Source organism: Mesoplodon bidens (assembly GCF_964165515.1).
Source record: "Mesoplodon bidens genome assembly, chromosome: 2".
In the NCBI taxonomy this organism is placed as follows: domain Eukaryota; kingdom Metazoa; phylum Chordata; class Mammalia; order Artiodactyla; family Ziphiidae; genus Mesoplodon; species Mesoplodon bidens.
Window position 1 is genome coordinate 30471359 of NC_138177.1, and position 27242 is coordinate 30498600.

At 36.7% G+C, this 27242-nt stretch overlaps 1 protein-coding gene across 10 annotated transcripts in view; it reads left to right on the forward strand.

The window, feature by feature from the left end:
* DNM3 (dynamin 3) overlaps nucleotides 1–27242 on the forward strand; it is a 596153-nt gene that overhangs the window by 408794 nt on the left and 160117 nt on the right. For all 10 annotated transcript variants that reach the window (XR_014014161.1, XR_014014162.1, XR_014014163.1 and 7 more), the window contains one exon: nucleotides 13229–13338. Coding sequence is in view for 7 of the 10 variants with exons in the window: in XM_081221443.1 (XP_081077569.1) it covers nucleotides 13229–13338 (110 nt within the window). In the remaining 3 variants the exon portion in view is untranslated. The remainder of the gene's footprint in view (nucleotides 1–13228; nucleotides 13339–27242) is intronic.

The window sequence follows — 27242 nt, forward strand, 5'->3', positions numbered from 1 at the left end:
AGGAATCCCTAAATGCACAGACCTCTGCATAATCTCATTTAATCATCACACCTCCTATGAAGCAAGAATTATCACCTCTATATAGAGGTAAAATAAGGCTTAGAGAAATCAAGTAATTTGCCTGGGTTCACATGGCTAGTGTCAGAGCTCATATGTGAACCCCTACGTCTTAATTCCAAACCATGTGTGTCCTTGTCCTTGACTCACTGGTCGTTTCTCAGAGACTGGGGATAGAGCCACCTGTGCATGCAGTGAAAGCAGAGAGCACTTCTAACTTAGGTAGCTTTTGGTTTCTTTTGGTTCCTTCTACAGGTCACTTCACTCTTCCTTTCTCTGTCTTCCCTCCACCTGCTCCTTTCTCTTTCTCTGTGCTACTTTTGTTGTCATCACCCTTCCCCAAGAAAGCAGTGGGCAAGCTAGGATTAGGATTGATGGAGAAGAACTATTCCACTTCTTTTTCCCTTGTCCAAAGCTTGTTTCTGGGTGGACATGTGTTTGAGCCAGTAGCAGTACACAGACCACCAGCTGTGCTCAGAGCAATCCAGCCAAATGTCATTTTAAGTCCAGGGCTGCATCTCAGAAGGCACATGGAAGGGCACCCTTTTTCCCTGTTCCCATCTTGAGCCCACACTCCCTGGAACACAGGGAGAAGGGCTCTCAGTAAAGTACAGAGGGTGTGATACTCAGGTCTCCTTTTCAAACAGTTGTTTTCCTCTCAGAAGGAACCTCATTGAATTATGTTAATATCAGCAGAGGAGTGGGAGGGGTGGCTTAATGGTCAATTCAAAGGACTTCAGAAAAGCTCACTCATTTGGTTGAATGCTCATTCCTGTTGCTTTTTTCCTTAGTGCTGCCTCTTTTTTAATGTTTCTTTGCTGAAATGATAGGGGAGAGAGGGAAAAATTGAGCCTTGAGTTTTGTCTGAAGTTTGGTGACAAATGATGGGAGTAAAATTTAAACCGTTCATCTACTGAGTTCTGGGAATTGTCAGAGGATTTTATTTGTACATGCCTTCCTGACACCCACTTTTCTAAGATAAGTAAAAATTATGCTGAATTCGTAAACAAGTTACTTTTATTGAGTTGAACTTTTACAAATGTATGGTGCATTTAGCCAAAATAACACTTTTATTTAATACAATTATACTCAAAGGGCTATGCATGTAGAATTTTGTATGATTAATATGCACTTGAAAGCGTTACAAAGTAAGCATAATTTCAGAGTTTGTGGGATCTCTTAAATTCACTTTGTAATTTAATGTGCAGCCACAGAAGTCAAAATTGAGGGATATTACCACCAGGAATTTGTATTATATCACATACCTTTTCATGTAAACTAGTCACCATTCCAAACTTGAAACTTTCTCTTTTAAAAAAATATAAATTGTGTTGCCTTGGAACACAGAAAGAAGTGAAGAAATGAGACCATTAAACATTTGAAATATGCTAATTTTAAAGTGCTTGCAGTATGTTTTGCCATGCTAAGTAAAGTCCCTATACTTAGCTTACTTCTAGAGAAAATTTAACCCATGAAGTTCACTGTGATTATAGAGGTAGTTGGTAATAGTTTATGAACATACATGCCACCAGGAATTTTTCTTTCTGTTTTATTCACATCATTTGCCTTATTTTGTTTCTCATAAATCTGCTCAAATGCTGTCACCTACCCCTTGAATTTTCAATTTAAAATTTCTCATACAGGTTATTTCTCATATAATTTTTCCTAGCTAAAGACTCTTTCCCTGAGTGAAAAGCCCTGGAAATTCATAACTCATAGCTTTCTCGCTCTCTCTCATGCACACACACTCACACTCACTCTCACATTCACATACTTGCTAATAATAGTTCATGTAGTTTTTTTTAAACGACTATTAAAATGGGAAATGTTTATTCTTCTGCTTTACTGGCTATTCATTTTTGCTGACATAATAGTACATGATGACTAGATATTGCTACTGTATTTTCAGAGTTCTTAATTATCAACAACAGAATCTACTCTAGCTACTTTAAGTAGCAAAACGTTAATTAAGGGAGATATACTGTTCAAAGAACCTTTAGGAGGGAAAAATTACAGAAGTAGGCTGAGTTTCCAGGAATGGTTCTCCAAATTAAATTTCAGAACCTGGGTTGCCAGGGAGCTGTTTCCTCCACCAATCTGGAGGCAACACAATCAGGAAGCCACCCTATATTATATAGCCTCTGGATTCAGAGCCATAGCACCTCTGCCATGATCCAGGCCAACAAAACAGGTGCCTCTGTCTCTCTTCAGTGTGACTCACTTCTGAATCAAAGACTGGCATGAGCACATCAGATTGGCTGAAACTATGTCTCATCTGGAGCCCTCACTGTAAGAGCAAGATTGGGAAGGGAAGGGGAGTTTTGAATTGAACTCAAACGTCACAAGGAGGTTAGAATGGGTGTTGAGATAGTCCATCCTCAGAATCCACTTCAGTTAATATCTGTGATATATATAATCTATGGTGATTCTGTGCCATTCAGCTACTTGGAAATTCTATGTGTGAGTGAGGCTTGTGAAATATAGGATCTCCTTGTAAGGCGATCAGGTAGAAAGCTGACTTTTTCCTTGAAATGTTAGGATATGGGGCATTTTCTCTGAATCTATTTAGCTTCCCAGAGAACAACAGTCCAATATCCTGCCTGACAGAGGAATAGAAATCCATCTGGTTGCTGGCATTCTGGGGGGGAGGGCAGGAAAGGGGGCTGAGGGACAACATTTCGGTATAAAGGCTTTCACTAAGTTCTCTTGTTTTTAACCCATGTTTGCTGTCCACCCTGCCTGGTATCTCTGGGTCCAAAACTTCTTTTGTATAATCTTTTCTCTAGGGAAAAGCCTCTGGTCTCCTGCTGGGGTTAAGGAATGGGCTGCCATACTTAGAGGGAAGTCATCAGTTGCTCTGTGTACTTCTGTGTATGGCTCTATCTGATCCTGCCCTTTCACTCCCACAACTGTATCCCTTCATGTGAGATACCAGGTGCCTCCAAGGGGAAGACAAGACCCAAGTGGGGTGGCTTCTCCTCCATTCTCTCCCTGTGTAGGTGTTAGGAGGTGATAACTCCTATCTGTATGCTAAGTTAATGGATGCTCCTCTGTCTGCTTTCTCTCTTCCAAAGCTTTTGGAAAAAAGTCCTTTAAATTTATTCTTTAGTGCACTTATTATATCTGTCTTTTACATTGTCAGTGTATGTACAAATATTCATGAATATTGCTTTAAATATAAGGATTAATATAGAGATTAAATATAAACATTTAAGAATAAAATCATTAATGTTCTCACTTTCAAATTATAAAAGTACCTTTTTAATCGGGGGTAAGAGCAGTCCACATTTTGAGGGTATCAGATGTACCTGAAATTATAGGGCAATATATATATATACTAAATGAAAAAAAAAAAAAAAGTGGTATTGACCAAGAATGCCATGAGAAGGGAGGAGGGAGCCCTCCAGTGGGCTCTTATGGCCAGACAGGCTTCCTGGAGGAGGTGGAGATTTAACTGGACTCTGAAGAGAGAGAAGGAGCCAGGACGAGCAGTGTCTCCAGTTGGGTAATGACAAGTGTGACTGTATTTCCCTTACCCAGCAGAGATATGCCAGTGTGTAGCTCCATTTAAGAGCTGAGTGAGTGCAGAGGGGGTAGCCATGAAGCCAATAGCATATATAAACCATGGAGTTTTCTTGGGCCTACTAGGACAGCCCGTCAAAGGCACACATAGACAGTTTCTTCAGTGCCCAAGAGGAAAATCTAAAGAAGTACTACTTACTAGCAGTGTGCTGGCTCACAGATGCTATTTACTACTCAAAATGTAATTCTGATTAAAGCAGGGTATTAAAACCCAACTAAAAAGATGGGTAGTTTATGAGTTTCATGCTTGTACATCTCTATAGTTATAACTTTTTAATAGCAATAAACACCAGATTTTAGTTTTCAACAGCATGTGGAACTAGTAATCTGGTATTCTCAATATTTTTATAGGCTCTTTTTTCTTTGATATTTTGATTATTTTATAAGTCAGTCATCATCTCTGAGTCCTTAATCTAGGCAAAGCACCATGCCAGCCTATGAGGGAACCCAGGCATGTGTGCATTCAACACTTTGTAGAATGTCAACTATGCGACCAAAAGTAAGAAGGAAGCAGTTGCTTCCCCTCAAAGACTTAATGCTTTGATGGGGAAGTCAGGATATAGTTATAGTGTAGCAAGGGAGCAAGATACATCGAATAACAAAAATAGTAAAGAAAGGTAATAATAGTAATGGATTCGCTCTTTCCCTTAGGAGTTTACCTGGTAGTTGGAAAGGCAGAACATACACACACTTAGATGAAACACTTGGACACTTAGAAAATAAGACAAAAGTACAAAGTAATGTAGTACAAACCAAGCACACAAGTTCTGTCAAGGGATCAGACTTGGGTGGGAGGAATCCCAGAAATGGTACAGGAGGCCTGAGTACCATGCCTGGCCATAGCAGGAGCTTGTGGTGGTTCAGGAGCACTGCATACTTGGGTGAGTTTTTGGTGGGTACATCAAAGTGCCCAATCAGGCAGGCAGAGCATGGCAGGAGTGGTTTGAACTGTAAGGATTTGCTAGATTGTATCCATGGTTCTGAGAGATGCGTTTGCTCAGTTAGAAGTCACAGGGAGCTAGATGGAGCTGCTTGGTGTAGTGGACTTAAAGGGGAGAGGCGAATCAAGTTCCAGGCAGACTGGAAGTGAGAGCAGAGCCCTGGCACTGTGGGAACATCTGGAGAATAAGACTAGCAGGTGAACCAGACTCTGGAAGAGGGATCCGGAGGTCCAGGCCTGTGTACTAGAGTCCTTAGTCATTGCAACAGCATTTCTTAGGGCGAGAGGATGAGCCTTAATGGGCAGGTTTCTCATATCCCCACTCCTGCTTCAATTGAGGACCTACACTTTTTAATCTACTTAATGTAATGAGCTTCGGTGTCAGAATTTTTTTAAAAGATCCCACTGATTTGAAAATAATAAGTGTACAAATAGGGTGGGGAAGGAAAAGAAGACAGAAAAATGAGACCTATAATACTTGAAGAAAAAATGTACATTGAGCTAGATGGAGTAATCTTTTGTAGGAATTTTGAGGGAAGAGAAACAGAGTGGCAAATAGGCAGCAGTATTTCTAGTAGAGGAAATAGTATAGATGAAGACAAGATATGATGGAATGTGTTCTGTGTGGAAAGTGAAAATGCATTGACTTCCGGGAAAGCAGGAGTCCCATGGTTGGTGCAGTGGGTATGTTGAAGAATTAGAATTTACTCTGAAGGGCAATATAGTGTCATCTTGGAAAATGAGGTGAGGTGAGGGTGGAAGCATGATGAGTATGTATGCTTTCATAATTCTTGTGTCAGTTATTCAAAGCATGAAAGGCTTATGTTAATTTATGAGGGCATCACATTTTTCTTGGCCCTGATCCCCACCCAGAAACCCAGGATAAAGTCTCCAGTTTCCCTGTTTGCAAACATTCTGGTCATAGTGTGTCAAGGAAAAAAGACAACATTGTCAGGGAAAAAAAAATTGATCAACATCATTGTCTCTTGAGCAGCAAGCAAATTATAATAATTGAGTGTCCCACAGTATCTCATGAGTTTTCAGGTTTCTGCAAAAGCATTTATAGCCCCTGGACGAGGGATCTTTTCAGCTTGGACTGATCTGTGGGCTACTGCCCTGTTTTTGGACCAGGTTCTCGGTCGCTTCATCATATTGTCTCCTCCTGTAGCTGGCACTGCAGTACCTGCTCTGTGCCCTACACACATCGTCGGTGCTGTTGTGTCCTAAGAATGCCGCATTCATTGCTAGCAGAATGGTGCAGCACTGAGGGAGGACAAATACATGTCAGGTTCTCAATAGGAGAAGAGACCTTTAACAAATTAGGAGTATACAGTATGGCAAATGTGATAATAGAGAATGCACATGAAATATTATTGAGTATGAGAAGAGGAGTGGTCAAACCCAGGAATCTTTGCTCTAGTGAAGCACAGCTATTCTCAGCAACATGGTATATTCTGTTAGTCTGTCGTGGAATCTGTTTCTAATCTGATTATTTATTAGCCTGAGAAATTGCCATGATGTTTTAAAATGTTAGAGCAAGGCAGTGAAGAATTATAACAAATCTCACATATTTAAAAAATAAATTTGGAAACATTATTACATATTTCAAAGATATATTTGGTGCCTTTACTGGCTTTTTAAAATAGTTTTCTCTTGTCTTTTATAATCTAGTCTCTTTTATGTTCTGTCAATTTTTAAAACTTTATGTCAGTTCTTACCTCTTAAGAGCAGCATATCTGCTGCATTTTGTTTTTTGTACTGTTTTGAAGTGTATTGGATTGTCACAGTATATTTATATGTTTAGGCCATGAGATTTTTTATTAATCAAATCAAGTATGTTGGTCTAGGTTAGTAAAATTTCACTTAATAAGCTATATGATACTAAGCAAAACACTTTAATTCAAAATCAATCTTTGAGGAATTTAAAATAAATTTTCATATCACATCTGGTTAGATCATTTTTTAACATAATAGTATAGGTAGACATAATAGTAAAAATAGTATAGGTACACCATAAGAGTAAAATTCCATCATTTTGGTATTTTATTTGTAATGCATCATCAACAATCAAAGGTTTGCTAAGCAACATCTGTATATGCAGCAGTGTAATAACTGTTAAATGTAAACACAAAAGAATTATAAGACAGTCCTTGCCCTCAAGGAGCTTCCAATCTACTTGAAGAAGAAAACCGAACATAAATAAGAAATGGCATTCTATATAGCCTGTGACAAAAATTATGGGAAATTTGAGAGCTATACAAAGGTCTATGACTTGCTGTAATCAGAGTAGACTTCATGGAGGAGGTGGCACTTGACATAAATTTCAAGGCCACTAGTATTTGCCTTCTTGCTGAGAAGAGGCATTCCTAGCAAGTAGAAGCAATACAAACAAAACAACAGAGGTAAAAATAAACGCAGCAGTCAGCCTAAACTTTATAAAAGTTTAATGATCAAAAGCAATGCCAATCAGTTAAGTATCTTATACAGGTTTTTTTTCCCATAGAATTTTTATTTGATTCTCAAAATATATGTGACTATCAACATTTTTATGCAGTATTTGGCTTTGGTTATCAGACATTCTAAAGTCAATTCAACAAATATTTATAATATATGCTATGTAAATTTCAATGACTACTATTATAATATGTGGAAATGAGGAATGATTTGTGATCTTATCCTTGAAGATTTTGTTGCCTTATTAGGGAGAATGATGCAGAAATAAAATGATTCAATGTAGCCATCAAACCAAGGCCACTCAAATATTCCCCAAGTTATAAAACTCTCTACCTATGAGTCACCAATTGTATGAAAGACTTTCCAGTCCTTTGCATATGCAGGAGCTATTCCTCCACATGCCAGACCCTCTCCTCATACCCACTGTAGCTCCTTCTAGCAACCAAGTTATATTGATGGTGCTCTGCCAGCTAAAGGTTATCATTGGGCACTTGCTGACCCCACATCTGTCCCTCATTTATCCTTTTGTTTCCTTTCAAGGTCAGTGAACACATACTGTGGGGCTATATCTTAATTCCCGCCTCCCTCCAACTTGATTCCTCTGCATTTACCACTCATAGTTTTGTTACTTCCACCTCATACCACACTCTTTCACACATTAATGCCTCCTTTTTTTGGCCTCTTCTATTTCTCCTCTTTCTTCTAACTCTTACCAAGTTATTACAAGGAAAAAACACACTCTCTCTCATATTCCCTCTCTCTTTGAACAAAGAATCCCTGTCATCTTTGATGCCCCCCATACAAATAGTGCTAGTAACCACCTTATATTGAGAAAAGGAAAGGTACCATGTTTCAAAATGAAGAAAATAATGGTGTTGAATGAGTGACATCAGCTTCTAAGCTTTTGAAAATATACAGAAATTTCTTTCTGAATCTCCATTAAAAAATCTTTCTCTAGAATTTTGCAAATGTTTCCTCCAAAATGTCTACTAAAGGTAAAATGTTTAAAATATCAAATTCTATTTCTTATTTATTTACAACTATTACAAAAAACATGCTCTACTTTTCTCTTTTCTTTGCAAATGTAACCTACTTGAACAATAAAATTTACTGAACATTCTGAGTTCCAAATGAACAACTTTGACAGAAATTTTTTAATGTAATGCATTTACAAGATGAGGGTGTCTCATATAAGGTATACAGGCATACCTCATTTTATTGTGCTTCACTTTATTGCTCTTCTCAGATAATGTGTTTTTTTACAAATTGAAGTTTTGTAACAACCCTATCTTGTCAGATGATAGTTAGTGTTTTTAAGCAACAAAGTACTTTTAAATTAAGGTAAGTACATTGTTTTTTTAGACATAATGCTATTCCACATTTAATAAACTACCGTATAGTGTAAACATAACTTTTACAGCATTGGGAAACCAAAAAAAAAAAATCATTTGACTTGCTTTATTGTGATATTTGCTTTATTGCGGTGGTCTGGAACTAAACCTGTAATATCTCCAAGGTATGCCTATAATTTAAAAATTAATAGAATAAGCAATACCTATTGTATGAATTGAAAGGAGAGAGATGGGGAAGTGACACAGACAGACAATTAAAAACCTGGGAAAACTTTTTGCACAGAATATAGAAACTTGAGCTGGACTCTAAATAGTGAACTGGTATGATAGGGAGAAGTTGACAGGGTGCCTCAAGCTGGGAAAAGACTGTTGGCAAATGTGTATTTGGTTGAAATGGAGACTTCCTATGGAAGAGTAAAGGAGATATTGACAAATAAGGATCGGACCAATTTGTAGGTGTTTTTCAATTTCACATTAAGGAGTTTCATGGAATTTCTTCTGTAAGTAATGGAGAGCTATGAACGTTTTGAAGGACTGTAATGAATTTGACAGGGTGGTTTAAGAAAATTGCTCTCCCTGGTGATGTTAGAGGAATTACAAAACTAGAAGACTAGATAGGAGGCCATTTATAACTGTATGCTTGTGAGATGCCAAGGACCTGGATTAATGTAGTGGGAATGTCAAACAATGGGAGCTCTTACAAATGCTTCAAACACAATGCAGCGTAGTCTTGATGTAATAAAGGAGGTGAGGGAAGACAATACATCATAAATGATAGTGAGGTTTCAGACTGGGTGACTGGGAGAATGATAAATACACCTGATGGCAGAAAGGTGTATTTATCAATTTTCAAGAGGAAAATAGAATGGATGAGAGGAAGGAAAGTGATGATAGGTACATGGGCTCATCACTGTCAATAGAAAGTTAATGTGAGTCACGTATGCCATTTAAAATTGTCTAGCAGCCACATTCAAAGCAGTAAAAGTAAACAGATGAAATTATGTTTAATAATACTTTATTTACCCCAGTATATTCAAAGTATTATCATTTCAACATATAATCCATATAAAAGTATTAATGATATAGTTTGCATTCTTTTTTTCATACTAAATCTTTGAAATCTGGTTTGTAGTTAACACTTAAAGCACATCCCAATTTGACTAGCTACATTTCAAATACTTGGTAGTCCCCTTAGCTAGAGGCTACCATATTGAACACTGCATTATGTTTAGGCAGTTTAATGGAGTTAAAAAGAATATGTAGCAAATGTCTCAATTAAGCTAGTGCTAAGATTCACTATATTTTGGAAATTATAATTCTGTTTTTCCTTTCTCCTCCTCTATTTCTTTTGTTTATTTTAGCTATTTCATATTCAAGATGTTCTTTTAGCAGAATGTCATACTTTCCCAAAAGCACCAGGAATTTTAGAAATATCCACAATATGTCATTTCATTGCTCTCTCATTTAGTTCTCCATTTGACTTATAACTTTAGTTAAACAAATCAGTCTGAATCTTCTTTTTCTTCTATTTTTGTCAGTCTTAAAACTCTTCTAGTGGGAAGCAGCCGCATAGCACAGGGAGATCAGCTCGGTGCTTTGTGACCACCTAGAGGGGTGAGATAGGGAGGGTGGGAGGGAGACGCAAGAGGGAGGAGATATGGGGATATATGTATATGTATAGCTGATTCACTTTGTTATAAAGCAGAAACTAACCCACCATTGTAAATTATACTCCAATAAATTGGATATATAAACTCCAATTATACTCCAATAAAGATGTTAAAAAAAATACAGTACTGTACAGACATTTTTCCAAATAAGCCATACAGATGGCCAACAAGTACATGAAAAGGTGTTCAACATCACTAATTATCAGGGAAATACAAATCAAAACCACAAGGAGATATCACCTCACACCTCTTAGAATGGCTATCATCAAGAAGACAAGATAACAAGTGTTGGCAAGAATGTGGAGAAAAGGAACACTTATGTACTATTGATGGGAATATAAATTATGGAAAACAGTATGGAGGTTCCTTAAGAAATTAAAAATAGAACTACCTTATGATCCAGCAATCCCACTTCTGGGTATATATCCAAAGAAATGAAAACAGAATCTTGAAGAGATAGCTGCACTCCCATATTTATTGCAGCATTATTCACAATAGCCAAGATACAGAAACAACCTAAGTGACAGCTGATGGGTGAATGGATAAAACAGATATGGTATACACAGACAATGGAATATTATTCAACCATGAGAAAGAAGGAAATCCTGCCATTTGCAACAACATGGATGGACTTTAAGGGCATTATGCTAAGTGAAATAAGTCAGAGTAAGAGAATATAATATAGGATATCACTTATTTGTATAACCTTAAAGAGCAAAACTCAGAAACAGAGAGTAGAATGGTGGTTACCAGGGGTGGGGGTGTGGAAAAAATAGGGAGACATTGGTCAGAGGACATAAACTTCCACTTACAAGACAAATAAGTTCTAGCAATCTAATGTACAGCATGGTGATTATAGTTAATAATACTGTATTCTTAACTTGAAAGATGCTAAGACAGTAGATCTTATATATTCCCACCACACAAAAAAATGGTAATTATGTGAGATGATGAAGGCATTGGCTCAAGCTATGGTAGTAATCATTTTGCAATATATGTTTATCAAATCAACATGTTGTATACCTTAAAGGTACACAATGTTATATGTCAATTACATCTCAATAAAACTGGAAAAATAAAAAAATAACTGTTGATTATGAAATAATTTAGCAATATGTCCTCAAAACTCTTAGATAAATGACATTTAGTCCTTTGGAAATGAAACTACATTTTTAATATTTCTCTGTCTGCATATGTGTGTATTTCTCCAGTGTTTAATATCTGATGTAAACTTGCTGGAGTTCTGGTCTTCACTATATGCTAAAGAATGCAGTACAAAAGGGAGCCTACTTCTATAGAAAACATGCCAAGGACATTGTATTCCATCTTTACAATGAAATGCAGATTTTCCATTAAAGGCGAATCCATCATTTCAAGAGGTTGAATAGGATGATGCATTAAAAAAATCCAGCTGCTTAAATTTAGGGCATTGAAAAACAACCAGTAAAAAAAAATGTTCCCTGCGTCTCAAACATTTTCATTTGATTATGTATTGGGTAGCTTTTCATTCAATCTGTGATCTTGCCTCTTAGAATGCTATACTAAAATAGTCTGACAAGTCTTTCAAACAAGTTAGACCCAACTATAATGCTTCATTTATGTAAATTATGTATTTTGCTATTTAGAATATCCTTGTGTTTGCTAATATACTGTTAATTTTTGTACAAGAAACATTGGAATCTTCTTACAGTGCTTTGCTTTTTCATGTTTATTCTTGGGCTTCTCTCACTGCCATTCTGTTTTTTATGTTTTTGTTTTGTTTTGTTTTGCTATCTTCTTTGAAGACCTTGTCTGCCAGGACAGCCATTTTGTTCTCCAACCAGCTTCCTTCAACTTCTTGAGTCATCTATTTCTCTCTGCCTCACTATTCTAAAGTGCTCTGCCCAACTTTCCCTGATTAATTTAGGAGTGAGAAGTGGCAAAGCCAGTGATAGTTCTTGCAACAACACTCTCTGATGTCTGCAGAGAGTGTGGTCCCCACAATCAGGCTAGGGAGCATGGAAGAGTTCTGCCCCACACTACTGAGCCTAGACCAATTCTCAAGCAAGAGCTGGAGGAGCTTCAGGAACAAAAAGGCTTATGTCAAACATATCTGTATGGTACATGTATTTCCCACAGGCATTAATAGTTGTTTATTAAAAGTCATGGCTAGATCTCCATGCTCTCCTCCTCTGGAGTCTAGGCCTGGTTTTTCTCAGGACTGTCACCCGAGATATACAGAGGACTACTGTTTAACAAGGACTGTGCAAAAGTGCCCCAGGTAATAAATATCGACTAGGTTTCTTAAACTGAGGATTCGGCTCTCTACTATTATACTGGTTGTTAGGCATTTATGCATATGATAATATTGTCCCTGGGCCAGTCCTTAAAAGTAAATGTTTCTAATAATTCTTTGGCATCCAATATGTTTTGTTTTACCAAGATTAGTTTGGTCCCATTTGCAGACCTCCCCTCTCAAATGTGCATTTTCTTCTTAAAGTGTTGTTAATTTTAAGAGAATTTGTTCTAGTTAATATTAGTTCACTTCTAATGGGTTCTTTTTTTCTCAAAGAGTTTGACAATTTAATGGATTCATTTCTTTCTGGACCCACATTTTATTCTAGACTCAAAGGAAGGAAGTATTTTCTGTGCTTTATCATAGTTTATAGGTGGTATTTCATACTAGGGTCCTTGTGCTTCCAGTCTCTTGCCAGCTCTGGCTATCAAAACTGCTTAGGCTGCAAATAAAATATGAAATGAAATCCATCTGGCATTTCTCATTGAATTAGGACCAGAACATTTTTGTTAAATATTAACAGATGGCTAAATTTTTAATATCAAACTAACATTTTAAAACATCTAAGGGGACCCACATGAGGAAGAAAGGATAGAGGACCATGTGTTTTCTCCATCCCTGAGCCCTTCCCTCCTCTGCACTTTCCCTCCCCTCATTCTTCTGACCCATGTGTTGAGAACCATTGGAGTCTCCTATCTCAGATAATTTTTGTTCCTTGGTAGCTGGTATCAAAGTAGTGTGTGATGGTATCAAAATATTCTAATTAAATGTTGACCAACTCAGGTGATGTGTTGCTATGGGCATGCTTCAAGATCTTTTATTAAAGCCAATTCTCTCTCTCTTTCTCTCTCTCTCTCTCTCTCTCTCTCTCTCCCTCTCTCTCTCTCTCTCTCTCTAGGAAAAAGAAAAGAAGTATATGCTTCCCTTGGACAACCTGAAAGTTCGGGATGTGGAAAAAAGCTTTATGTCTAGCAAGCACATCTTTGCACTCTTTAATACAGAGCAAAGGTAAGGAAATGAAGCAACTTTTGTCTTCACATTTTCTTTCCTTGAACTTCTACATGATCCAGAGACCATATTTGCAAGATTTCTTTTGCTCCCACCTTGAAATTTGTCAACTCTTCAGTTTTCCTTTTGTTTATTTTGTATTTTTAGCTTTTACCATAGGTTGTGGATTCAAAAGATTTAAACTTAGAATAAGGAGGATCTTCAAGTATTAATTAATTTATTTCCTGCTTTTCCAGCAGGCACCCATGTCATGCTGCTTCCATTCTTAAACTACATTTTGTTACTTTAAAGTCTTCCTTGTCCTGAATTTATTGTTTACATACTTATAAATAAATTACTCAGCTATAATTTTTAATAGTCTCTGTCTAGCATGGATGAATATCACTTAAGACCTTCTCCTATGTATTATGACTCAATTCTTGCATTGGTGAATAGAATTATTCAGTTAATGTGAATATAAATATATTGTTCTTTACAGTTTTTCAAAGCACTCTCTACTTTCATTGCCTGGTTTTTGTAACAATTGTCTGTGAGGTCAAAGATAGAGTACTGTGGTTACCATTTCCTAAATTAGAAATGTAGCTCAGAGACTTTCTTAAGATCACAAAATTAGCCCTGAATTTTGGGCTGATTATCATGGAGTGCCATGGTTGTTCACTGAAACTAAGCAGTAAAGTTAAGTAAACAAATGGGGAGGTGACAGAGAATTGGATAGAGAGATGTAAAAAGGCTACAACTAGGCAAAAATAATAAAGGAGATCTTTTCCAAATGGAATTGTTATAGGAACAAGCTAATTAATTTCTATGAGGCATTTATTAAGAGACTGTCACTAGGTGGCAGGATCTAATTTTAACCCATCTGTCAAAGGCTTTTATCTTTATTTAGCAATGAATGAAGTTCCTTGATTAGGTTCAATGACTGGCCCAGGGTCAATCACACAGTAAATCAAAATGGCAAAAAAAAAAAAACAAAAAAAAAACCCTTCTTCCGACATTCCCAGTCAGTTGCTCAGAGTGACTCATTATACAAAAATACTTAGAAAAACCACAAGAGTGAGCATTTAAGGAATCAAGGGAAAAGAAAATTAAATACAACTCCCTACCAGATACTGTGATGGGATTTTATTAAAGACTTAGTATTGTTTTTGAGAGCAGCTTGTAAAAAGACACTGAAAATGATAAAGAATATAAAGGTTTCCTGGAGAGAGCAGTAGTGTGTCTTCCACTAGGGCAAAGCTCAGTACTGTTTACATACCTTCCTCAGAGCAGCGGGGAGATGGGAGGTCCTAAAGGAATCTTCAGGGGTATGCTCAGCCTTCTTGTCTGGATGCAGAGTGGGAAGTATATCACCACACAGGAGGTCAAACTAAATTTGAATCCTTGATCAACCTAGAAAGTTCAGGTTATAAAAGGGCTGAGTACAAAGTAAAAAAATCAGACAATGGTAAAGCATCTATTTAGACAAATACAACTATGGATTTTAAAGACAGCAAAAAATACAAATATAAGAAAACTCTGGGCTTCTAAAAATCTAGGTATTCTGGAATTCTAGACTTGTCAGAAGGTATTGAACTCTTTAACCACTTCTCAAGACCTCTGTGTGTGCAAGAATGTCCCATCTACATGCACATTTGCCATTTGTCTTTTCCTCTGAAATCTTGATTATTTTCCATTATTTTTGTACTGGCTAGGCCCTCCAGTACAATGTTAAGTACAACTAGGCATCTTTGTTTTGTTTCTGATTTTAAGGAAAATTATTTCACAACTTTATGGACTTTAAGCACTTTCTTATAGGTACCTGATATCAGGTAAAGAAGATCCCCTGGGTTCCTAGTTGCTCAGGTTTCTGTTTTAATCATGGATGGGTGTTTAACTATTTTAAGTGCTTTTTTTGCCTCTGTGAATTTTCTTTAATCCATTCACGTGGTGAAATATATTAATAGACCTTCTTATTGTAAACCATCCTTGATCTCCTGGGATTAAACCTAAATTAAATTATGATGTATTATTATCTATTATGTGTTCCTGGTTTAAGTTTGCCAGCATTTTATTTAGACTTTTGCATCTGTGTTCAAAAGTGAAATTGGCCCATAAATGTTCTTTTCTGTACTTTCCCTGCCTGGTTTTCATATCAAGCTTCTGTTAGTTTCATAATTGAAGTGGAAATAAGTTCTTATTTTTCTTTGGAACACTTTGTGTAAGGTAGGGATTAACTGTTAACTGATTGGTAGATCTCACCTGTAAAATCATCCAGCCCTGTGGACAGTTTTGATAAGTAGAATTTTGACTAGTGATTTAATAATTATAGATTTGTTCAGGTTTTCTGTTTTTTTCCATGAGTCAGTTTAGACAAATTATATAATTTTTTAGGAGATGTCCATTCTGTTCATTTTAACATATATTAGCATCAAGTATTTCTTAACGTTCTATTTTTACAAATCTCTGCTGTATCTGAAATATGACCCCTTTTTATTTCTGATATTAGGCCTTACTTTTTTTTAACTTGATCACTCTTTCCAGAGTTGTATCTATTTCCAGAGAACCAGATTTTGATTTCGATCCTCAATTGTATATATTTTGTCTATTTCAAGAATTTCTGCTCCCTTCTTCATTTCCTAACTTGTATTTTGTGTTTACTTTGTAGCTCTTTTTTTCTAACTTCTTAATTTAGATGTGTAGCTCATCAGTTTTTATCCTATTTTTTCCTATATGCATATAAATGTTTAGATTTCCCTCTATATATTTTTTTGCTGCTCACCACAAACTTTGTAATGTAATACTTTTGTTATCATTAAGCTTTGTTTGCTCCTATCTTCTATTTCCATAATCTTCATTACGATTTTTTCTTTGAGTTGTTTAGGACTGTGTTTTATATTTTGTAGTGCATGGAATTTTATTGTTTTGTTGTTGGTTTCTAACTTAATTGTATTGTAGTCAGAGAATATGGTCTAGCACATGGTGAAATTTCATGAATATTTCATGTATGCTTGAGAAGAATGTATTGATTTAGGAGTATAGGGTTCCATGAGAGTTCTTTGGATTGTACTTGTTAATTATATTATCCAATCTCTATAGTTACTACCTTTTTAAATCTTTATTAATGAAAAAACTTAACAAGTATATATTAGGCAGCTGTTACATGCCAGGTACTGGCATATACTTAAAATACATCTTGAATAAAACACAGAAAGATGATACATTTTAAGATTATATTCTAGAGAGGAGTGTTGGCAAGGAGACAGATAAAAGCCATAATGAATCTTACTTTATACTAGAGTGGTTTTAAAAAATCATACTTCATGATTGTGAGCTTGATTATTCTAGTAGGTCTGTCAGTTTTTGCTTTATGTATTTTGAGTCCAGTCTAAGAATCTACTAGATGCTTAGAAGTTTAGAATTGTTGTTTCTTCCTGGTGACCTTTTAAAAAAAATCATTTCGTGGAAACTCTCTTTATTTCTAACATTGTTCTTTGCCTTAAAATTTATTTTGTCTCATCTTAATATAGCTACACTACCTTTCTTTTGGTTAATATTTACCTGGTTTTTCTTTTTTACTTCCTTTTGCCATCAACCTTCCTGTATTTTTATTAAGTGTTTCTCTTATAATAACATGTAGGCAGATTTGTTTCTTTGCTTTTAATCTAATGTGAGATATCTTTCTTTTAACTAGTAAGTTTAGCCCATTTATATTTTTTATTATTACTGATTCATTGAATTAATTTGAACATCCTATTTTAGTCTTTCTCTTTACCCTGCCTTTTCTTTTTTTAAATTATGCAATGTCCATTCAGTGTTCACATTTCCAATTATCTCATAAAAATCATTATTTTTCTAACAATTTATTTAATTTTTTACTTTTTTATTAGAGTATAATTGCTTTACAGTGTTGTGTTAGTTCTGCTGTACAATGAAGTGAATCAGCTGTATGTATACCTATATCCCCTCCCTCTTGGACCTCCCTCCCACCACCCCCATCCCACCCATCTAGGTCGTCACAGAGCACCTAGCTGGGCTCCCTGTTCTATACAGCAAGTTCCCACTAGCTATCTGTTTTACACATGGTAGTGTATTTATGTCAAACCTAATCTCCCAATTCGTCCCACCCTCCCCTTCCCCCACTGTGTCCACATGTCCGTTCTCTATGTCTACGTCTTTACTCCTGCCCTACAAATAGGCTCATCTCTACCATTTTTCTAGATTCCATGTATATGCGTTAATATACGATATTTGTTTGTCTCTTTCTGGTTTATTTCACTCTGTATGACAGACTCGAGTTCCATCCACATCTCTACAAATGACCCAATTTCGTTCCTTTTTATGGCTGAGTACTATTCCATTGTATATATGTACCACATCTTCTTTATCCATTCATCTGTCGTTGGACATTTAGGTTGTTTCCATTTCCTGGCTATTGTAAATAGTGCTACAATGTACATTGGGGTACATGTGTCCTTTTGAATTATGGTTTTCTCAGGGTATATGCCCAGTAGTGGGATTGCTAGGTCATATGGTAATTCTATTTTTAGTTTTTTAAGGAACCTCCATACTCTTCTCCATAGTGGCTGTATCAATTTACATTCCCACCAACAGTGCAAGAGGGTGCCCTTTTCTCCACACCCTCACCAGCATTTATTGTTTGTAGACATTTTGATGATGGCCATTCTGACCACATTGAAGTGATACCTCATTGTAGTTTTGATTTGCATTTCTCTAATAATTAGTGATGTTGAGAATCTTTCATGTGCTCTTGGCCAGTCGTATGTCTTCTTTGGTGAAATGTCTATTTAGGTCTTCTCCCCATTTTTTAATTGGGTTGATTGTTTTTTTGATATTGAGCTGCATGAGCTGCTTGTATATTTTGGAGATTAATCCTTTGTCAGTTGTTTCATTTGCAAATATTTTCTCCCCATCTGAAAGTTGTCTTTTCATCTTGTTTAAGGTTTCCTTTGCTGTGCAAAAGCTTTTAAGTTTCATTAGGTCCCATTTGTTTATTTTTGGTTTTATTTCCATTTCTCTAGGAGGTGGGTAATAAAAGACCTTGCTGTGGTTTATTGTCAAAGAGTGTTTTTCCTATGTTTTCTTCTAAGAGTTTTATAGTGTCTGATCTTACATTCAGGTCTTTAATCCATTTTGAGTTTGTGTTTGCATATAGTGTTAGGAAGTGTTCTAATTTCATTCTTTTGCAAGTAACTGTCCAGTTTTCCCAGCACCACTTATTGAAGAGGGTGTCTTTGCTCCATTGTATGTACTTGCCTTCTTTGTCATAAATTAGGTGACCATACGTGTGTGGGTTTATCTCTGGGCTTTCTATCCTGTTCCATTGATCTATATTTCTGTTTTTGTGCCAGTACCATACTGTCTTGATTACTGTAGCTTTGTAGTATAGTCTGAAGTCAGGGAGCCTGATTCCTCCAGCTCTGTTTTTCTTTCTCAGGATTGCTTTGGCTATTTCGGGTCTTTTGTGTTTCCATGCAAATTGTGACATTTTTTGTTCTAGTTCTGTGAAAAATGCCAGTGGTAGTTTGATAGGGATTGCACTGAATCTGTAGATTGCTTTAGGTAATATAGTCATTTTCACAATCTTGATTTTTCTAATCCAAGAACATGGTATATCTCTCCATCTGTTTGTATCATCTTTAATTTCTTTCATCAGTGTCTTATAGTTTGTCTCCTTAGGTAGGTTTATTCCTAGGTATTTCATTCTTTTTGTTGCAATGGTAAATGTGATTGTTTCATTAATTTCTCTTTCTGATATTTCATTGTTATTTTATAGGAATGCAAGAGATTTCTGTGCATTAATTTTGTATCCTGCACCCTTACCAAATTCATTGATTAGTTCTAGGAGTTTTCTGGTGGCATTTTAGGATTTTCTATGTATACTATCATGTCATCTGCAAACAACGACAGTCTTACTTCTTCTTTTCCAAGTTGTATTCATTTCGTTTATTTTTCTTCTCTGATTGCCATGACTAGGACTTCCAAAACTATGTTGAATAAGAGTGGTGAGAGTGGACATCCTTGTCTTGTTCCTGATTATAGTGGAAATGCTTTCAGTTTTTCACCATTGTGAATGATGTTTGCTGTGGGTTTGTTATATGTGGCCTTTATTATGTTGAGGTAGGTTCCCTCTATGTCCCTTCTCTGGCAGGTTCCCTCTGCCCATAAATGGGTGTTGAATTTTGTCAAAAGCTTTTTCTGCATCTACTGAGATGATCATATGGTTTTTATTCCTTATTTTGTTAATATGGTGTATCACATTGATTGATTTGCATATATTGAAGAATCTTTGCATTCCTGTGATAAATCTCACTTGATCATGGTGTATAATCCTTTTAATATGCTTTTGGATTCTGTTTGCTAGTATTTTGGTGAGGATTTTTGCATCTATGTTCATCAGTGATACTGATGTGTAATTTTCTTTTTTTGTGATATCTTTGTCTCGTTTTGGTACCATGGTGATGGTGGCCTCAAGGAACGAATTTGGGAGTGTTTCTCTCTCTGCAATTTTTTGGAAGAGTTTGAGAAGGATATGTGTTAGCTGTTCGCTAAATGTTTTATATAATTCACCTGTGAAGCCATCTGGTCCTGGACTTTTGTTTGTTGGAATACTTTTAATTAAAGTTTCAATTTCATTACTTGTGTTAGGTCTGTTTATATTTTCTAATTCTTCCTGGTGCAGTCTTGGAAAATTGTACCTTTCCAAGAATTTGTCCATTTTATTGGCAAATAGTTGTTTGTAGTAGTCTCTTATAATCCTTTGTATTTCTGAAGTGTCAGTTGTGATTTCTCCTTTTTCATTTCAAATTTTATTGATTTGCATCCTCTCCCTTTTTTTCTTGATGAGTCTGGCTAAAGGTTTATCAATTTTGTTTTTCTTCTCAAAGAACTAACTTTTTGAGCAACTTCATTGCTGTGTGCAGTTTTATTGATCTTTACTATTGTTTTCTTCATTTCTATTTCATTTATTTCTGCTCTGATCTTCTTTCTCTAGTTGCTTTAGATTAGATTGCTCTAGTTGCTTTAGCTTAGATTGTTTGAGATTTTTCTTGTTTCTTGAAGTGAGATTGAATTGCTATAAACTTCCCTCTTAGAACTGATTTTGCTGTGTCCCATAGGTTTTGGGTCATCGTTTTTTCATTGTCATTTGTTTCTATGTGTTTTTTTATTTCTTCTTTGATTTCTTCAGTGATCTCTTGGTTATTTAGTAGTGCATTGTTTAGCTTCCATGTATTTGTGTTTTTAACAGTATTTTTCCTGTAATTTATTTCTTATCTCGTTGTGGTCAGAAAATATGATTGATACGATTTCAATTTTCTTAAATTTTCTGAGGCTTAATTTGTGACCCAAGATGTGATCTATCCTGGAGAATGTTCTGTGTGCACTTGAGAGGATAGTGTATTCTGCCACATTCAGGTGGAATGTCCTATAAGTATCAGTTAACTCTATCTGGTCTGTTGTGTCATTTATTTTATTTTTTTTCTTTTTCTTTTTTTAAAATTTTTATTGGAGTATAGTTGATTTACAATGTTTTGTTAATTTCAGGTGTACACCAAAGTGAATCAGTTATACATATACATACATGTACTCTTTTTTAGATTCTTTTCCCATATAGGCCATTACAGAGTATTGAGTAGAGTTCCCTGTGCTATATATAGCAGGTTCTTATTCGTTATCTATTTTATATATAGCACTGTGTATATGTCCATCCCCATCTCTCAGTTTATTCTTCCCCAACAGCCCCTTTGTAACCATAAGTTTGTTTTTGATATCTGTAAATCTGTTCCTGTTTTGTAGATAAGTTCATTTGTATTGTTTTGTTTTGTTTTGGTTTTTATAAATTTACTTGTTTATTTTTGGCTATGTCAGGTCTTCCCTGCTGTGCACAGGTCTTCTCTAGTTGCAGCAAGCAGGGGTTACTCTTTGTTGAGGTGCCCAGGCTTCTCATTGTGGCTTCTCTTGTTGTGGAGCACAGGCTCTAGGCACATGGGCTTCAGTAGTTGTGGCACACAGGCTTCATTGCTCTGCAGCATGTGGGATCTTCCTGGTCCAAGGCTGGAACCCATGTCCCCTGCATTGGCAGGCAGATTCTTAACCACTGCACCACCATGGAAGCCCTTGTATTGTTTTTTAAAATTAGATTACACGTATGAACTATATCATACAATGTTTGTTTTTCTGCGTCTGACTTACTTCACTCAGTATGACAATCTCTAGGTCCATCCATATTGCTGCAAATGACATTATTTTGTTCTTTTTTATGGCTGAGTAATATTCCATTGTATATATGTACCACATCTTCTTTATCCATTCCTCTGTCTATGGACATTTAGGTTGCTTTCATGTTGCTGGATGTTGTAAATAGTGCTGCAGTGAACATTAGGGTGCAGGTATCTTTTCAGATTATGGTTTTCTCTGGGGTCTGAGTATATGCCCAGTAGCTGGATTGCTGGGTCATATGGTAGTTCTGTTTTTAGCTTTTTAAGGAACCTCCATGCTGTTCTCCATAGTGGCTGTACTAATTTACATTCCCCCCACTGTTGTGTCGTTTAAAGCTTATGTTTCCTTGCTTATTTTCTGTTGGGATGATCTGTCCATTGGTGAAAGTGGAGTGTTAAAGTCCCCTACTATTATTGTGTTACTTTTATGGTTGTTAGCATTTGCCTTATATATTGAGGTGCTCCTATGTTGGGTGCATACATATTTATAATTGTTATATCTTCTTCTTAGATTGATCCCTTGATCATTATGTAGTGTCCTCCCTTGTCTCTTTTAACAGTCTTTATTTTAAAGTCTATTTTATCTGATATGAGTATTGCTACTCCAGCTTTCTTTTGATTTCCATTTGCATGGAATATCTTTTTCCATCCCTTCACTTTCAGTCTTTATGTGTCCCTATGTCTGAAGTGGGTCTCTTGTAGACAGCATATATATGTGTCTTGGTTTTGTATGCATTCAGCCAGTCTGTGTCTTTTGGTTGTAGCATTTAATCCATTTACATTTAAGGTTATTATCAATATGTACGTTCATATTACCATTTTCTTAATTGTTTTGTGTTTGTTTTTGTGGGTCTTTTTCTTCTCCTGTGTTTCCTGCCTGGAGAGGTTCCTTTTACATTTGTTGTAAAGCTGGTTGGTGGTGCTGAATTCTCTTAGCTTTTGCTTGTTTGTAAAGCTTTTGATTTCTCTGTCGAATCTGAATGAGATCCTTCCTGGGTAGAGTAATCTTGGTTGTAGGTTTTTCTCTTTCATCACTTTAAGTATATCTGTCACTCCCTTCTGGCCTGCAGAGTTTCTGCTGAAAAATCAGCAGATAACCTTATGGGGATTCCTTTTTATGTCATTTTTTCTTTTCCCTTGCTGCTTTTAATATTTTTTCTTTGAATTTAATTTTTGTTAGTTTGATTATATGTGTCTTGATGTGTTTCTTCTAGGGTTTATCCTGTATGGGATTCTCTGCTTCCTGGACTTGATTGACTCTTTCCTTTCCCATGTTAGGGACATCTTCCACTATAATCTCTTCGAATATTTTCTCAGACCCTTTCTTTTTCTCTTCTTCTTCTGGGACACCTATAATTCGAATGTTGGTGAGTTTAATATTGTCCCAGAGGACTCTGAGATTGTCTTCAGTTCTTTTCATTCTTTTTTCCTTATTCTGTTCCTCAGCTATTACTTCCACCATTTTGTCTGCCAGCTCACTTATTCGTTCTTCTGCCTCAGTTATTCTGTTATTGATTCCTTCTAGTGTGTTTTTCATTTCAGTTATTGTGGTGTTCATCTCTGTTTGTTTGTTCTTTAGTTATTCTAGACCTTTGTTGAACATTTCTTGTATTTTCTCGATCCATGCCTCCATTCTGTTTCCGAGATTCTAGATCATCTGTACTATCATGGCTCTGAATTCTTTTCCAGGTAGGTTGCCTATTTCCTCTTCATTTATTTGTTCTTGTAGGTTTTTACCTTGCTTCTTCATCTGTGACATACTTTTTTGTCATCTCATTTTTTTGTTTTTGTTTTTGATGGGTGGGATTGTGTTCCTGTCTTACTGGTTGTTTAGCTTGAGGCTTCTGGGACTGGATTTTGTAGGCTGTTGGGTAGAGCTGGTCTTGGTGCTGAGATGAGGACCTCCAGGAGACCTCACTCTGATGAATATTCCCTGGGGTCTGAGGTTCTCTGTTAGTCCAGTGGTTTGGACTCAGAGTTCCTACCACAGGAGTTCAGGCCTGACCCCCAGCTCATGAACCAAGATCCCACAAGGCATGCAGGGTGGCAAAAAAAAAAGAAAAAGAAAAAAAATCCAGAACAATAACAAAGTGTAAAAAATAAAATAATATTAGAAAACTAACAGATATGTTAGAAAGAATTTTAAAAAATAAAAATATAAATGAAACAACAAACGGAAGGTAAAATAGAACTACAATAGCAAAAAGAGGAGAAAAAAGAAAAAGAAAATGCCTTGGCTGTGGGCGGCGAGGCTTAGGCAGGGGCGAGGTTTAGGCGATGGGCGGGGCCTATGCTTAGGACCCAGAGGGCCGGAAAAGGCCCTAGCGGGGCGGGAGGGTGCATTTAGGCTCAATGCAGCAGGAGGGGCCCAGGAGTGCCTCTGGCTTTGGGGGCCAGAGGACCATGTCCAGGACCTCAGCAAGTTCTCTGGGTCTGAGTGGGAGGGGGGAACGCTAGGCACGTTCCTCCTGATCCTCCATTCCTGGAGGGTTCCTCCCCCTTGGCCTCTCTTCTTCCCCCTCTCCATCCCTCCTATGCCCCTAGGACCCATGTGGCCAGAGGAGGATCCAGAGAGCAGGGTACCAGACCCGGAAGTCCAAAAGGCTTCCCTGGGCCCGATTGGGTGGGACAAACACCCTCTGCACCTCCCCTGATCCTCTGATCTCAGAGGGTCCCTCCCATCTCCCTCTCCTCTTCTCTCCCCCTACCTCCCTCCTATGCCCGTAGGACCCACATGACCAGAAGGGCCCTCAGAGGGCGGGAGACCGGGCCCAGGAGCCCAGAAGGCTTCCTGGGGCCCGATATGGTGGGGGAAACACCCTCTACACCTCCCCTGATCCTCTGAGCTCCCAAGGGTCCTTCCAGGCGTGGGAACCCCTCCCCTCTCCCAGCCACCCCTCAGGGGCACTGGTCCTGTCTGGCTTCCACTTCTACCCCCTCACTTCCCCACACATCCTACCCGGTCACTCAGAGGTTCCTCTCGTCTCCTTGGGCATCAAGGTTCCCCACCAGCGTCCAAAAGGTGCGCTAGTTGTGGGAAGATGCAAGCTCCACATCCACCCATGCCGCCATCTTCTACCCTACCTTTTGTATACTTGTTTTACCCCCTTTTTTCCAGACTCATTTTTCTTCATTTCAGGTTAACTCATTTTTTTCCTTGGCTTGGAATTTACAATATACACCTTATTTTTATTCCTTTAGGCATCCCTTTAATATTTTTGACTTAAAGCTTGAAGTTAATCATTCTACTCTTTTTTCATAATGACTTCAAAACACTTTAGCTCCACTAATTCTCTCCTGATTTCCATGTTATTTTTACCCAGTATTTGAGTTCCACATTACTTTTTACCACCTTACTCACTATTATAATTGATCCACAAAGTCATTGCTTGTTTAGATTTATTGACGTGATCTCCAATTTCTTTGCTTACTTTTCTTCTTGCATCCCAGTGTTTAATTTTGTTTCATTCTCTGTCACACTAAAGTATACCCTTTAGAAATCCCTTCAGTGGGTGCTACTTGATTGTAACTCAGCTTGGTGGTTGTTTTTATTTTGCCCTCAATTTTGAATAATACTTTAGTTGGACATTAAATTACAGATTGATAGTTCTTTCACCCCATAAATTTGAAGTCATTATTTCCTTATCTTCTGACTTCAGCTCTGCTTTTGAGAAGTCAATTGCCCGTCTAATTATTGCTCCTTTCATAAGTTAATCTGTATTTTCTCACTGGTTGATTTTAAGATCACTTTTCTCATTGATATATTGAAATTTTGATACAATGTGTTTATGTGTGTGTGTTGCTTTATATTTGATTCTTGGGATTCATTGTGTTTAGTAAACCTTATGATTCATAGCTTTCATAAAATCTGAAAATCTGTATATCATCTCTTTGACAGTTTTTTCAAATTGAAGTATAGTTGATTTACAATATTGTGTTAGTTTCCGATATATAGCAAAGTGATTCGAATATATAGATGTATACACACACATACACTTTTTTTCTATTCTTTTCCATTATAGGTTGTTGCAAGATATTGAATATAGTTCCCTATGCTATATAGTAAATCCTTGTTGTTTATCTATTTTATTTATGGTACTGTGTGTCTGTTGACCCCATACTCCTGATTTATCCCTCCCCGAATTCTGCTTTGGTAACCATAAGTTTGTTTTCTATGTCTGTGTGTCTGTTTCTGTTTTGTAAATAAGTTCATTTGTGCTATTTTTTACAATGCATATATAAATAATGTCATATAATATTTGTTGTTCTCTGTCTGACTTACTTCACTTAGTATGATAATCTCTAGGTCCATCCATATTGTTGCAAATGGCATCATTTCATTCTTTTTTTATGACTGAGTAACATTTCATGGTGTGTGTGTGTGTGTGTGTGTGTGTGTGTGTGTGTGTGTGTATATACCACATCTTCTCTATCCATTCATCTGTTGATGGACATTTAGATTGTCTCCAAGTCTTGGCTATTGTAAATAGCGCTGCAGTGAACATTGAGGTGCATCTATCTTTTCAAATTCTCATCTTTTCTGAGTATATGCCCAGGAATGGGATTGCTGTATCATATGGTAACTATTTTTAGTTTTTTAAGGAACCTCTATACTGTTTTCCAGAGTGGCTGCACCAATTTACATTCCCACCAACAGTGTAGGAGGATTCCCTTTCTGAACACCCTCTCCAACATTTATTATTTGTAGACTTTTTGAGGATGGCTATTCTGACCAGTGCGAGGTGATACCTCATTAAAGTTTTGATTTACATTTCTCTAATAATTAGTGATGTTGAGTGTGTTTTCATGTGCCTTTTGGCCTTGTGTATGTCTTCTTTGGAGAAATGTCTATTTAGGTCTTCTGCCCATTTTTTGATTAGGCTGTTTGTTCTTTTGATATAGAGTTGTATGAGCTGTTTGTACATTTTGGAAATTAAGCCCTTGTTGGTAACATATTTTGCAAATATTTTTCCCATTCTATAGACTATTTTTTCATTTTGTTTATCGTTTCCTTTACTGTGCAAAAGCTTAGGAGTTTGATTGGGTCCCATTTGTTTATTTTTGCTTTTATTTCTTTTGCCTTGGGAGACCAACCTAAGAAAACATTACTACAATTTATGTCAGAGAATGTTTTGCCTATGTTGTCTTCTAGGAATTTTATAGTGTCCTGACTTATATTTAAGTCTTTATGCCATTTTGAGTTTATTTTTGTGTATGGTGTGAGAGAGTGTTCAAACTTCATTGGTTTACATGTGGCTGTCCAGCTTTCCCAACACCACTTGCTAAAGAGACTGTCTTTTCTCCATTGTATATTCTTGCTTCCTTTGTCAAAGATTAATTGAACATATGTGTGTGGGTTTACTTCTGGGCTTTCTATTCTGTTCCATTGATCTATATGTCTGTTTTTGTGCCAATGTCATGATGTTTTGATTACTGTAGCTTTGTAGTATTGTCTGAAGCCTGGAAGGGTTATGCCTCCAACTTTGTTCTTTTTCCTCAGGATTGCTTTGGCAATTATGGGTCTTTTGTGGTTCCATATAAATTTTAGGTTTCTTTGTTTTAGATCTGTGAAAAGAGTCATGGGGAAATCAATAGGGGTGGCATTAAATCTGTAGCTTGCTTTGGCTAGTATGGCCATTTTAACAGTATTAATTCTTCCAATCCAAGAGCATGGGATATCTTTCCATT